The sequence below is a fragment of the Pseudopipra pipra genome, chromosome 25 (genome assembly GCF_036250125.1).
Source record: "Pseudopipra pipra isolate bDixPip1 chromosome 25, bDixPip1.hap1, whole genome shotgun sequence".
Classification (NCBI taxonomy): domain Eukaryota; kingdom Metazoa; phylum Chordata; class Aves; order Passeriformes; family Pipridae; genus Pseudopipra; species Pseudopipra pipra.
Genome location: NC_087573.1, coordinates 991,626 through 1,005,630, shown reverse-complemented (window position 1 = coordinate 1,005,630; position 14,005 = coordinate 991,626). Strand labels below are relative to the sequence as shown.

The following is a 14,005-nucleotide window of genomic DNA, read 5'->3' as shown; positions in this document are numbered from 1 at the left end:
TAGGGAAGGGGGACAGGCAGGTGGGATGCAGGGATCCCGCAGCCCTGGCTGGCACAGCACAGCTCTCCTGACACTGTCACCCGTCCCTGGCCATCCCCTGCCAACTCCAGCTCCAGCTTCCAAACCAGAGCTCGCTCATCTGCCCTGTGCCATTCAAACATGCCCTGCAAGGTGGGAGGAGATGCCTCATCTGGGTTCACCCCATGAGTCAGAGGCAGAGGAAGGAGGACACAGGAGCCTGAATCACTCACTCACTCACCACCCCAACCTCCCCAGGCTGCCTTCACACCTCCTCATCCTCCCGTGTAAGGCCTCTGCCCAGCTCCTTCCCTGGGAATGAGGAGGCATCCAAGGGATGCTCCCACTGGAGCCAGAGGTGTGGCAGAGGGCAGGGTTAGCCTGTAAAACCCCAAAACCTGGCTGATGGAGAGCCCGGCGCCTCGGCCGAGCAGACAGCCGGGGAGGCGGGGGAAGCAGCGAGCCAGCCCGTCAGTTCCTTCTGATGTCTTTGCTAAAAATCCTGGCTACAAAGAGATCTAATTGCAAATGAACTAATTAAGTAAACCTCTGACGAAGCGTGAAAACAATTTGTTTGACCCTGACGCTGGCAGAGGGCTCTGCGACAGCAGAGTTAATCAGTCAGCGCCGGAGCCCACAAGCGGTGTCAGCGGGGCTCCCGCGCCGCCATCTGCTCCCCCCGCGCCCCCCAGGAGGGAGCTGGGAGCCCCCCGCGCCTGCTGCCGGCGCCTGCCCCCTCCTGCCTCCTGCACGGGGTCTCTCCTTCTCCAGAGTCATCGACTCATCCAATGGTTTGGGTTGGAAGGGACCTTAAAGCCCATCCAGTTCCACCCCCCTGCCATGGGCAGGGACACCTTCCACTAGCCCAGGCTGCCCCAAGCCCCATCCAACCTGGCCTTGGACACTTCCAGGGATGGGGGAATTCCAGCAGCAACCCCTGGTGCGTTTTCTCCTTCTGCATGGGGTCTCCCAGCTCTGGGCAGACACTTTGGGGTGTCTGGACCTACTTCCAGAGTCTTCCCCTCCACCAGCTCCATTCTGTCCCAGCCTCAGAGTGTGGGTTGTCCCCTTGTCCAAAAAAAAAAAACCTCCCCCAAAAAGGGGACACTTACTTGACAAACTGCCCCAAGTCCTCACAGAGGGTTTCGCAGCCAGGCCACTTGCACTCTCCGTGGCCGTAGAGCGGGTGGGAGCCGGGGGTCTCTTCGTGGGAAGAGCTGCAGAAGAGGGAAAGGGGCCATGAGACAGGGCAGCTGGGATGCTCCAGCATTCCCACGCAGGGGACAGCCCTCGGGCACCCACAGGAGACCCCCAGTGACGGCTCACTGTCCTCCATGGGCACACGGGTGCAGCAAAACAGCGACAGGACTCCATTATGGGGCAGGCAGAATCTCCCCTCACCCACCCCAGCCCTGCTGCCAACCCCACAGCCGACAGACCCCGGCCCCTTCCACCTCTCCAGGAATAAAAACACAAAGTGCCAGGGCCCGACCCGGCTCTACCTGTCCCTTCTGGGCGTGTGCATGGTGCTCTGTCCATTGGGCAGAGGGTGATGGGAAATGGGAGGCGAGACCTTGGCGGCCGAAAACGAGGTAGAGTTGGAGGTGTTGGTGGTGAGGTCAAGACCTTCTTGCTTAATGCTGTCCTCGACAGGCTGGGCAGCCGTGACCTCCTTCCAGAGCTGCTGGAGGTCCGAGGGGCACACGGCTACGGCAGGAGAGAGCCCGGGGTCAGCAGGGGCACGGGGCAGAACCCACAGCACCCACAGGGTCCTTCCCTGCCCCCTGGCACAGCTCAGCTCCCCAGACCTTGCCCAGCACTGGGAAACCATCACCTAAAGCCAGGCCCAGCCCACAACACCAGCAGTGGCAAGGGGAGGCTGCACAGCCCCATCAGGGAGCCCAAAACAAGGCACTCTCAGCACCCAGGGAGCCACACAGAGCTGTTCCCAGAGGGGAGGCGACCCCTTCTCCCCACACCCTGGCACCCCTATGCCAGAGGAAGAGGTGCCCCAGTCCTGCACTCCTCTGCCAAAGGAACCCAGAGCCCAACCCTGCACCAGCTCTGCCCGCTGATGCCATCGGACCCCAACTTCGGGGGCATTAGAAAAAGCAACAGCACAGCCCCTCCCCAGCCCCCCTCACCCAGAGCAGGGCAATCTGCAGCCATGGCCCCCCCCCGTGTGGGGCACCCCGGGTGGGGGTCCTTACCTTGGGGCAGGGTCTGCAGGGGCACCGTGCCCTGCCCTGGAGGGAGGCTCACCAGGCCCTGGCGCTGCAGGTTTAACAGGTGCTGCTGCTGGAGCTGCTGCATCTGCAGGAGCTGCTGCTGGAAGGCCAGCTGCTTGTTCCCCAACGGCTGCCGAGACAAAAGGGACAAATCCAGGCGCCTTATTCCCAGCCCCGCAGGGGAGGCAGGGGCTGGGGGCCGCGGGGAGGGGTGCTGGCAGCCAGGGGTGCCCGCGGTGGGGGCACTGGGGCTGCCCCTGTCCCCATCCTGCTGCCGGGCCTGCTCGGCTCACGGCTGAGCCGGACGGAGGCTTTGATCTATCGGAAGAGGAGGGGAAGGAAAGGAAAAGGGGAAGGGAAAAATAAAGCACTGGAAAGAGAGGGAGTGAGCGGAGCTGGGAGTTGCTCGGAGCAAAGAACCAGCTGTGCTGGGAGGTGGGTGTGAACCCCAACTGTGGGGTCCCACGGGGGAGGCTCAGCTGCAACGTCGCTGTAAAAAAAGGGGGCTCCCAGCACCCTGGATGCACAGGACCCTCCTTTAAGCCAGAAAATTATCCCTATTTGCCAAAAACGACCACTACGAGCCCCTCCATGGTGAGGGGCTGAAACCAACTGTCTGCAGGGGAGGGGGTGCCCAGTGCCAGTACCGGTGCCCCCACCCCAGCCACAGGCACCCCCCGGGTAGGGGACTCTCCCCCCGTCCCCAGGAGCCAGCCGTGCTCTGACCAGCATCGCTGGCCCTAAACTAGTTAGGCAGGACGGGTCCCTGGGGAGGCGCCGAGAAATCCATGAGAATTAAGTGAAGGGGAGAGAATTCAATTAGGGCTGGGGACAGGCAGCTGCTAATCCGAGCCGGGCAGGAGAGGGGAGCTGCCCCGGGGCTGCCTGGCCTCATTAGCGGGGCAGGCGGCTCCGTGACCCCGTGAACCCCCCGAACCCCCCTGTGTGGGCAGACGGTGCCAGCAGGGAGCGAGGAGCTGGAGAGCACCGGCCAAGCCCGTGCTGGAGCACATCCCCCACCTCACTGCACTCGGGAGTGGGGGCACTTTGCAGCCCCCCAAAGATGTATTTTCATGTCCATGTCCTTACTGATGAGCACAAGAGCTGTGCTATGGGAAATGTCCTTGTTTTTCCTGAGTGTTATAGGGATTCAGGCCCCGATGCACGGGGAATGCCAGGGACCTGGCACATCTCCTGATGATCCCCGAGGCTACATCAGCAGGGAACAGCAGACAGACTCTCTATGGCAATCCCAGTCCACGACTGAGTTTGGAATGAGCACGTGCTGCTGTACCCACAGCAGCACCCTGGCCCATGGGATGCAGGTGGATCCCTGTGGATGCTCAGCCGTGGCTTTGTGAATCAGAGGGAGAGGACGAGATCCAGACACTGCCCTACAAACCCCTACGCTCTGCAAAGTCAGGCACAACCATGAATCCTATCTAGGGCACAGAGACAGTTTAATTCCAGTTTCTTCAGCCTCAGAGGGATATGCAGACCCTCCCTGACCTGTCCACCTCTGGGCCACAGTGGAATTGTCCCCCCCAGCATCAGGTCTAGATCCTCCCTGGCTCTGCCTCAGCCCTGCACCTCTGAGGCTTAAAGATTAAGGCACAAATCAAAGTGATTTCTGCTCAGTGAAGAGAAATCCCTGTGCTCACCCTCACTCCTGAGCCAGGAGGGCTTCAGGCCATGGGATCAGCAGGATACAGGAAAACAGGCAGGACCAGGCTGCAGCCAGAGGGCTTCAACAGAGGCAGCTCTGTCCCCCACAGTGTCCCCTCCCGGCAAGAGAAAGCTCTGCCACCACGTGGGATGGACACGAGTGCCCCTGCCTTGGTTAGAAACAGCAGCTGGGATGGGATGGGACAGGATGGGATTCTCCTCCTCTTCCCGGCTCTGCCACCGCCCTCCCCGGGGGCCCCGGGGCAAGCCCGAGCTCTGCTCCAGCACAGCCTCACTCACGTCACTTCCAGACTGTGGAGCAGGAGGACCTGGGAGTGGATGAAGGAATGAAGTCATGAGGATCCCTGCACATGTCCCTGACCCCACAGCCTGGCTGGGCTCTCCCAGCCCAGCCTGACCGGAGCTGTGGCTGGTGGAGTTGGATGCCCCAAGCCCCTGGGCAGCCCTGACCCACACGTGGTCTGGCAGGGATGGTGTTGTCCAGGTTGAACGTGGACCTTGACACGCTTCAAATCCACATGTGCATCCCTCCAGCTTCACCAGACCACAAACACAGGGACCAGCCCCAGCAATACGAGTCCTGGTGCTGCTCTGAGTCAAACCAAGGACCTTCTCCCCCCGGGGAAGCCAATTTGCCATCACTGGGGAACAATTGTGGCACCACAGACCTCTAAACCCCCGAGTGATGGCTGAGGAGATGCACCCACCTGCAGACCCACCCACCAGCCTGCAGGCTCCAAGCCAAGCTCTCCCCGGAGAAGGCGGGGCGGGGAGAGCCTGGATTACAGCCCCATCCTTACGGAAAACCTCACGTGCCAGTCCTCACCCCGCGAGCTCTGCTCCCCTCGGAAAAGCCACCCGAGTCCCCCCCCGAGGGGACCCCCAGCACCCACCAGAGGAGCTGGCTCTGTGTAAGGGCCAAATCCTGCGCTGGGCCCCCCCCAGCCCGTTCCCAGCCCCCGTCCCAGTGCAGGGCCGGGGTCCCGAGCGCTGCCGTGCATTAGACGCAGCCGAGCGGGTGCAGCTACGGGGTAAGAGCCGCCGTCACTTTGATTTATGAGCACATCAGGAGGAGTTTCGCCGTGACACGCGGGACTGACAGGAGCAGTTCATTAAGCTGACACTGGGGTGAGGCGCCAGCAGCCCCCCCGCGCCACCCCCTCCCCAACCCCGCCTGCCTCGGCAGAGGGACAGACCCCCGCCCCCAGCAGCTCTGGGGGCACACAGAGACCCTCTGGCCTCGTCCTCAGGGAATACTGGGACCTCTGCAGCCGGATGCCCCTTGCAGCACTGGGCTTGGAGAAGCCAAGTGTTCAGGGAAGAGCAGGATATGAGGGTGAGGGGCTGCCTGGAGCTTCCCAGCCCTGCACCACAGCTCCTTGTTCCCCCCACACCCAGGATGCCGCTGGGGGTGGGGGTTCACCATCGCACCCTAGCACAGGAAAATGCTCCAGGAGGACTGGGATGTGCTGCAGCTCAGCCCCAGCCCAGTGGGATTCATGGATTCATGGATCAGCTGCCTTGCTTGGCCCCTTCCTCATGCCCCCACTGTGGCACAGCTCCCCCCAGCCCAGAGACACACAGCACCCCCCAGGACGGGATGCTGCCGACAGGCGCTTCCGACACGTTTCCATCCTCCTTTCCTGTTCTCCCCTTCCCCTTCCCTGCTGGGGGACCCCCAGTTGTGCTGCTCCCGAGGAGATCTGAGCTGCTCCTCCAGGAGATGCTGCTCCTCCAGGAGATGCTGCTCCCTGCTCCCGGCACCTTCCCGGCTGCTGCTCCCTGGCCGAGCCGCTGGCTCACAGTTCCAGCGAGAGGAGCCCTGGGAATGGGGCAGAGGGGAAGCAGCAGGCGCTGGGTTTACAAACCTCGCAGCGGGGCTGTAATGAAATACGGCCGCGGGTTTCCAGGAAGGAGCCGACGCCGGCCAAGAGCGGCTCTCCGGCGGCATCCCAGACACGCCAGCTATTCCCTGTGCCATCAGCTATTCCCTGTGCCATCAGCTATTCCCTGTGCCATCAGCTATTCCCTGTGCCATCGGGGCAGCCACGGCAGGCAAAGCAGAGCACGGGCTTTAGGAACAGCAGCTGCCCACATTCTTGGGGTGAACCCAACCCCACAAAGCCCGTCTGAGGGGTCTGGGGAGGGGAAACACTGACATCCACTTGCTGGGACCCCCTCGGTGCTTTTCCTAGCCATGATGCTGCCAGGAGCCAGATCCACACCCCTCCAGCAGCATTTGATGCCCCTTCCCCCCCCACCAGCCTCTCTTTCTTAGTGGATGAACTTCCCGTTTCCTCTGTACCATTTAATTAAAAGTTAACACATGCTTTTTAAACCAGAGCCTGCTAAGCAAGTGCTTTGTTAGAGCTTAATTATATCCCCGCTCAGAGCTGCAACAGAACATCGCCACGGCCAAGAGGAAAGTCCTTGAGGAAGCTCAGATTTATGCCTCCCCTGTTCCTGGAGCACCAGCAGCCACTCCAGCTCCTGCAGATGGCTCTGATAAACCTGACCCCGTAAATACACCACCACCCCCCAGTGAAAGCCCAGGTCAGTCTGCAGAGACTGGAGTAGGTGCCAACCCGACCCTGAGCCACTCCAGCCACCCTGGTCCCCTGTGTGACTGGCACATCCCCAAAATACAGCCACAACACCAGGCAGGGCATCCATCACTGTGGGAAAGGACAGCAAAAACTGTTGTGTAAAGGGAGTTATACAACACTGATGGAATCACATGGGCATGAAATGCTTCTCCACCAGGCACCCACCTCCCCAGCACAGGGCCCACTGCTGCCAACACGGTGCCAGCAGGGGCTGAGAGCATCCCCTGGCTGAGTGTCTCCCATTGGAAAAGCCCTTTGCTGGCATCACTGCTACTCCACACAGTGCTGGGGTTTTGGAAAACCGCCCTTCCTGGCAGGAAAAGCCCTGCTTTGAGTTCCCATCTGACCAGCCCTGCCTACTTGCCAGGGTGCTGCTGTGCCAGCTCAGCCAAGACTGGGCTGCCCAACTCGAGCTGTGCCAGGCAAGGGTTGAGCTGAGCCTCCTCTGCCCCCACCCCAGGGGGAACTGGGGAGCCTTGCTCTGTGCTGGGGGCAGTGACCTGCCCCTGGGGAGGGTCCAGCAGCCCCACAGCCCTGACCTCACTGCTCCCCACACACCCCACAGCCCCTGGACACGCTGCTGAGAACGATGCAGCTCAGTGCATGTGCCAGATCACTGACAGGAGGAGGAAGAACAACAACTCCCAGCACCTGGACTGGCCATCCAACCCCCCCCAGAGCAGGATGCCCCCGTGCCCCATCCCTGCTGGCTCCCAGCTGCCCGGGGTGCTGGGGTTCCTGCACACCTTGTTGTGCTCCGCTCCTCCTTTAATTTGCCGCCAGATCTGATGGCCCAGCGCCCTCCACGTGAGCTCACCTCTTTGGGTTGCTGCTTTCCAGCTTGCTGCTGTGTCAATAGCTGCAGGTGAAGCTGCTCCTGTTGCTTCTTGTAGTATTCCTGCAGCTGGGAGGGGAGAGAGCAACCGGATTAGCAGCAGAAACACCCCAAGCCCAGTACCAGGCTTTGCCACAGCCACGTCAGCTCCTGGCACTGTGTCATTAGGGCAGGCTCCTGGCTACAGGGTGGAGGGAAAGGACCCACCAGAGGAGTCGGGGCACCAGAAGAACCCTGGGCACATGTTCCCAAAGGCTCTGGATCCCCACAGCAAGTGAAATCTCCCAACACCAGCAGTGCCAAACCCGCTGCTTGTTTTATTGTCCCTTAGAAGCAGCCCTGGGTGCTCTGGCAGCAGGGTGTTGCAGCAGTGGGGAAACCCCATTTTCAGCACAGTGGGACCCCAAACCCCCCCTGGCAATCACAGTGAGAGCCAGGGGGACTCCCAGCTGGGAAGGGGTCAGAAGCAGCCACAGCCCCTGGTCTGGCTGGTGCAACCCTACGAGTGCTGGGGGCTCAGCCCTGCACCCCCTCCATGGGCAGCCCAGCCCCTCGCAGCCCCCTGGCCAAAGCAGAGAGCTTTGCTGGTCCAGGAACACAGGGACAAACCCCCAGCCCCACAATGAAGCACCAGAGAGGGTCCCAGTGTCTGCAGGCAGCTCCCCCCCGGCCCTAAATAAACTGTGGGTGATGGATTTGGTGTGTGCAGGGGGGGCAGAGCACGGGGAGGTCAGCGAGACCCCGCAGCCCCCTCCCACCCGCCCGTACCCCGTGCAGGGGCTCAGGAATGCCCCTGTGGATGCCGGGAATCCTTTATCAGCTCGGGGCTGACAGCGCTGACAGCAGCAACTGCGCCGTTTCTGCCGGAGAACAGGTTTGGAGGGGCTGGGTGTTTACCCCAGAGCCAGCCCGAGCCAGGGCTGCAGCGGGGCCGAGCAGGCGCAGGAACATTGGGTCAGGGGTGAGAGGTGTGATGTTTGGTTTTCTGCCGGTGGAGAATGCGAGCTATTCCGGCCTGGGTTGTTTAATTTGCAGTCAAACGTGTTTCTTTATCCGGCTCCAAAGAGGCTTGTGGAAGGACCCACCCAGGGTAGTGTTTACCCTTTGTTCTTTCCCTGGGGCCAACCTTGAATCCTTATCAGCCTGTTTGGAGTAAACAGGTACTGGAGGCAGGAGGAAGGGTGTGGAGGATGCTTGTGGGGTTTCTCCCTCTCTCCCTCCCGCTGGCGAGAGGTGTTTACCCAAGCAGACCTGTTTTGTTTCGGAGTTGAGGTTTGTTATTTTTCTTCTCCTCTTTTTTCTTCCCTCCCCATCCGACTGAACACTCCGGAAAAGCTGAGCAGGCCATGAGAAACAAACCCACGTGCTCAGGTCTGGAGCTGGACACAGGCACATGCCCAAGGCCCAGCAGCAGCCACGGGGGCTCTGCTCGGGGTGCATCGAGCCAAGAGCACCCACCCCGACCACAGCTCCTCCCAGGAGCTGGGCAGCCCCAAACCAGACCTCGTGCAGGAATTTTCTGGGCTTTGAGCAGCAGCATCCAGCTTTGCCAGCACTGTCAGCACCTGCAGCTGTTTTTGTCCCTGAACGTGCTGGGAATCCCCAAGGAAATATGTGGAGAATGCGAGAACCCAGGGAGGAAGGGACCCATCTGCCTGCCCACAGCGAGCTCCAGCATTCCCAGACCCAGTGGGAATTGCTTGGCTGGATGCAGCCCAGGTGCAGCGTTACCTGTTGCAGCATTATCGCCTGCTGCTGCTGCAGGAGGGCCTGGAGCTGGGGCGGAGAGAGGATCTGCTGCATCTGCTGCGGCGTGATCATCTGTGGGGACATCATGGCCACGGACACGGGCACCTGTGAGAGCAAGGACACGTCACCACTCCCCATTCCAACCCTGGCAAACCCTCCCCAAGTGCCAACAGCCTACAGGTGCCTCCCACCTCTCCTGGAACATCTTTCACGCCCCCCCAATCCCTGCCTCACCTTCAGGTGAAGCCCTCGGCCCCTGGTCCATCCTGGCACGCCAAGGCTACTGCCAGGACATGGCAATGGCAGGGAGGTGCCCCGTGGTGCAGCTGGCACTGGGGTGAAGCTTCCTAAACCGTGAGCTCCCCCACCCTGAGGGCAGGGTGCTCTTCTTTAAATGCAGTTGAGATGGGGGAACTGGGCATCAAACCACAGCTCCTTCCCTTGAGGTGCCGGAGCATGCAGGGCAGAGGGAAACACAAGGGAAGTGGGAAGATACTGATCACCCAAATAACTCTGCAAAGCAGAGCACGGAGGAAGAGGTTACCAGGTTCTCCACAGACACATCAAAGCTTTACCTCCAGCTGACACCGGTAACCCACGTAATTACCATGCCAAGAGGAGGGAGGGCTGAGAGAACCTGCCAGCCCCTGCCTTTGGTTATCAAAATATGGGTCCACACCCCCAGCAGTGCTCCAGAGAAGGTGTCAGTGATGGATTCCAGCCCTACTGGGTCCTGCCCAGGTGGAGCAAGGATGCCTTCCCAATCACAGCCATCGAGAGCTGCCTCGTCCCAGTCTTCACTGATCCCACCAGCCCAAAGCCTTTCCTAAAGCTTTGGGCAAAGTCATGGCTTTGCTGCAATTTAATAACCCTTCCTGGGTGCCCCCCTTTTCCTTGGAAAGCAGATGGCTGCTGCCTCCCCCTCCAGCCAGCCCAGTGAGATGGGACCACAGGGTAGCCCCGTGCAGTCCCTCCCACCCGTGGTGGGTGTTGGGAGCGCTCTGACCTTCAAGGGAGGCTGCCAAGGCTTATCTATTTACTCAGGCATTCTGCTGGAGGGAGGTGTGGGACACGGGTCGAGCTCCATTTGTGATCCCCCCTCCAGCCGCCCTCACGTCGCAGTTATTGATTAATTGCTGCGAGTTCCCACCCAAGGGCTGGGGCTGCTCCCACTGCTCCGGCCGTGGAGGGCTCGGAGGCTGGGGAGCATCCTCAGGGATGAGCCACAGCGCCCTGGAAGGGCTCCAGCACCCACCAGAGAGCCCCAAGAGCCCCCTGCAGCAGCAGCAGCAGGGAAGAGCTGCTGTTTGGGTGCTCAGGTGCTCCCAGCCAGCTGTGCAAAGCCCTCGGCGAACATCTGGGAAGGAGGGGAGCTGGCGAGGAGGGTGAGTCGGGCGGGGTGTGCGCCCGCTCCCGGGAGCTGAGCATCCTGCTAATTTCCCTTTGCCAATTCATCAGCTGGCAACGTGCTCGGAATGAGAGCCCCTAATTAATTGCTCATCCGCATCCCCCACCCGGGCGGCCTCCCCGCCCCCAGCGCGCGGCCCCTCCAACACGTTTGCTGGCATTTTCAAATCGGAGGCATCCTAATTACCGGAGAGTTATAACACCTTCCATTTCTCGCCCAGCGGACTGACACCCTGTCAAGAGCAAAGAGAATTGCCAGAGGTTTTGACAACACTAATTGCCCCTATAATCTAAAAACACAAAGGAGAGGCGATTAGTCGAGAGGGCCCCAGCTCTCGATCCGACACGAGGTTTTCACAATGTTACAAGAAAACAAAAGTGACGCTTTTTAGAGTTTGATGGCTGCTAACAAAAGCAGAATTATATTTTCATACAACCTTTGTCTGCATTAAATGGCTTTTTCTTCCGTGCTCGGATGCGGAGCTGACACGGGGAAATGGTGGTGGCTTCGTGCGGGGCTGAGGTGGGAACGGGGCGAACCGGTGCTGCTGTTTGTGAGGGTCATCCAGGCTCTGCTGCCTCCTCGAGCCCCAGGGGATGCCAAAGCCACATGAAGAATTTCCCCACAGCACGGAAAACATCCCTCTCCCAGTGAAGGTTTCCAGGGAGAGCAGGAACTTTCTTTAGTAAAAGGGGAAATTTCCACTTACAGCCAGTTTTGCTCCTACTGCAGCCACTCATCCCAGACACCTCTGTTGGGAGGTGACAGCTGCTGCCCTGGCAAAACAAGAGGGGGATGGAAATGTCCATCCCAACCTGGCCAAACGCCCCACGGGGGCACCCGCAGGCAGCTGATCTGCCAGTGGGGAGGGTGAGGGCACAGTGTGGCCCTGGGACACCCCTTCACCTGCAGCCACGGCACTCAGTGACCACCAGTGTGCCAGATTCCCCACAGCAGGAATCAAGGCCAGCCTGGCATCCCTGGAGAACGGGGGGCTCTGGGCAACAATCACCTCAAAAGCTGAGACCCAGGCAGACAGAGTGGTCAACAAGGCGAGCGAGAGCCAAAGGGCACCAGGGGTGGGACGAGGGGTGAGTGTCACCCAGCTGCCTCCTCCACACCCCCTCCACCCCGGGCACCGGAGCAGCCGGGGAATGTCCTCACAGCCGGCACATCCCTCGGGAAGCAGGTCCCAGCAGCGGCTGGTCCCCGGCCGACGCGTCACGAGCTGGCATCTGCCAGACACCGAGTCAGGAAGGGTTTGACTCATGCCTTGGCCGGCTGCCACTCCGCAGAACTGCTTACTAACAGCTCCGGCTGCTCCCAGAAACACCCGGCGCTGCTCCGGCCAGCGGCATCTCCGGGGGTGATTTTCCAGGCGGTCCCGGTCGTAATCCCTGCGTGCCAGAGGACGGGTGGGCACGGATCAGCAGGCAGTGGGTGGAAAACGAGGCAGGTATTCCAGGGAGGCTCGGCGGGAGCCTGGAGCAGCGCTGCCAAAGCCGGCGGAGGGAACCAGGATTTGGTTGGGTGGAACGCGGCAGGAGAGGGAGCGAGGCTCTTAAGGGAAATTTTTCTTGGATTTTTTTTTTTTTTTTATGGGAAGCAGACTGAACTCCCAGGCACGAGGCAGAGCAGGGAAAGCCACGGCCCGACAGCTGCTCCTGGCTCTCAGCACGGCGGGGCTGCCAGAGGGACAGTGCCCTCCTGACCCCAGGGACAGCTGGCTTGGCACGGCGTGGGGACATCCTCCGTCAGCCCACGGTTTGCTCAGCCTCAAAGCATCCCTGCTCCGACCATCACCTCCCAGCTGTGCCGTCACCCACGCCAGGAGGTCACCACAGGAGCCACGATGTCCCCAGGGAGCCGGGGGCAGCACGTCACCAGTGCTACGGGAAGGAGCATCTCCTGGTCCACACCTAAACCACACCTAAACCACACAGCCCAGCTCCCTCGCCAGGGCAGGCACAGCCCAGACCTCGTCCCCAAGCCCTGCTGACCTGAGGAGGGCTCTGGGACCACCAGGATGAACACACCTCTCCCTGTGCACAGCAGCTGCCTGGAGTGTTCCGGGCTTCCCACGGAGCCCAAGGCTGCACATCCTCACTATGATCTAATCTTGGAGTTTAAGTCCCCATTAGAAACAACAGAAAACATGTTTGTGCTCTTTTTTCCTAATTTTAAACACCCTTTTCAAATCCAAACCCAACAGAAACAAACCGAGGAGGTCGCAAATAGAAGGGGGGAAACAAACACCAGGAGCAGCTTCAAGTTCTGCTGTTTTAAGGGCAGGGGATGAGCAAATCCCCAGCCCAGAGCACCCACTTCTCACAGGAGAGGAGCAAACCAAATCCTCCAGGCACATCCAGGCGTCCTCTCCTGCACTCTCGTCCCTGGGAGAGCTCCAACATCCAGCTGGCTCCGACCGTCTGCGAGAGCTCCGAGTGCCCGGGGCCAGGCACTGATGCCACTGACACCAATGTGAACCCAGCCATGGTCTATAAACCCTGGGGGTGGCACAGGGCCACCCAAACATTGCTCTGCCATCCCTCCACTCAGGAGGACACACCACACTGTGTCTGAACCTCACCAGGGCGGGACAGAGACAACGGACTAAAATCTACCCGGGGTCAGAGGGGAAACTGAGCTCAGCTCCGTGTGGTTTTGAGGCTGTGGTTTGTTTTATCAACCCTCTGAACAGCCTCAGCACCAAAGGACTGATTGCCCTCGGTGGGGGTGGCAGCAGGAGGGCAAGGGAACAGGAACCAGCATAGAGGACACCAGGCTCTGATGTTCAGCTCCATGTAAAGAAAAGGAGGAATCAATCCCTAGCGTGTTCAGCCCAACGTGCATCCTCATTAGTGCATCCTCGTTAGCATGGTGTTCCCACCAGGGAGGCACTAATGGCACGTGGCTGGGCTCCAGGAAGCTGGAAGGAGCTGGCTGGGGATACTGGCAGCAGAGGTGACAGTGCTGGAGTGCCCACAGCCCCCTCCTCGGTGAGCCCCTGCCCTCAGCATCACCCAGGCAGCGTCCCTGCAGGGACACCACGGGCACGGGGTGCTGGCACAGCTCATCACACTGACCCATCTACAGGGACTGAAGTGCCTTTGCTCCTCTGTTTATCCAAAATGCCAATGCCAGAGCAGGATGGTGGTGGGGGCTCCGGGAAGCAGGAGTGGGAGCAGGGACAGACAGTGATGCTGGAAGTTCAAATGGAAAAACCGAACGCCGCGCGAGCCGAGACGGACGGGCTGCTGGGTCTGTTCCTGGAGAGGGAACGCAGAAGGGCTGCTATTGATCTGTCTTCATTACCCATTTCACTCAAGTTTCAAATCAACAAAATACACTTTTCCGCTCCGCTGCCCTCCCCGCGCAGCAGACAAAAGAAAAGCAATTTCCCGCAGTTTGCTCCAAACTCCTCTCCCTTCCCCTGGTGCCCTTCAGCCCCTCTCCCCTTTCAGCGAGGGGAGAC

General features: G+C 60.4%; 1 protein-coding gene across 3 annotated transcripts in view; it reads right to left on the bottom strand.

Annotated features, from left to right (window-relative positions):
- The window catches only part of FOXP4 (forkhead box P4), a 59,612-nt gene that overhangs the window by 14,235 nt on the left and 31,372 nt on the right, over nt 1–14,005 (bottom strand). For all 3 annotated transcript variants that reach the window (XM_064636116.1, XM_064636118.1, XM_064636117.1), the window contains exons 4-8: nt 9,105–9,227; nt 7,356–7,442; nt 2,229–2,376; nt 1,521–1,725; nt 1,131–1,235 (exon numbers count right to left, since the gene is read on the bottom strand). In XM_064636116.1, the coding sequence (XP_064492186.1) occupies nt 1,131–1,235; nt 1,521–1,725; nt 2,229–2,376; nt 7,356–7,442; nt 9,105–9,227 (668 nt within the window). The remainder of the gene's footprint in view (nt 1–1,130; nt 1,236–1,520; nt 1,726–2,228; nt 2,377–7,355; nt 7,443–9,104; nt 9,228–14,005) is intronic.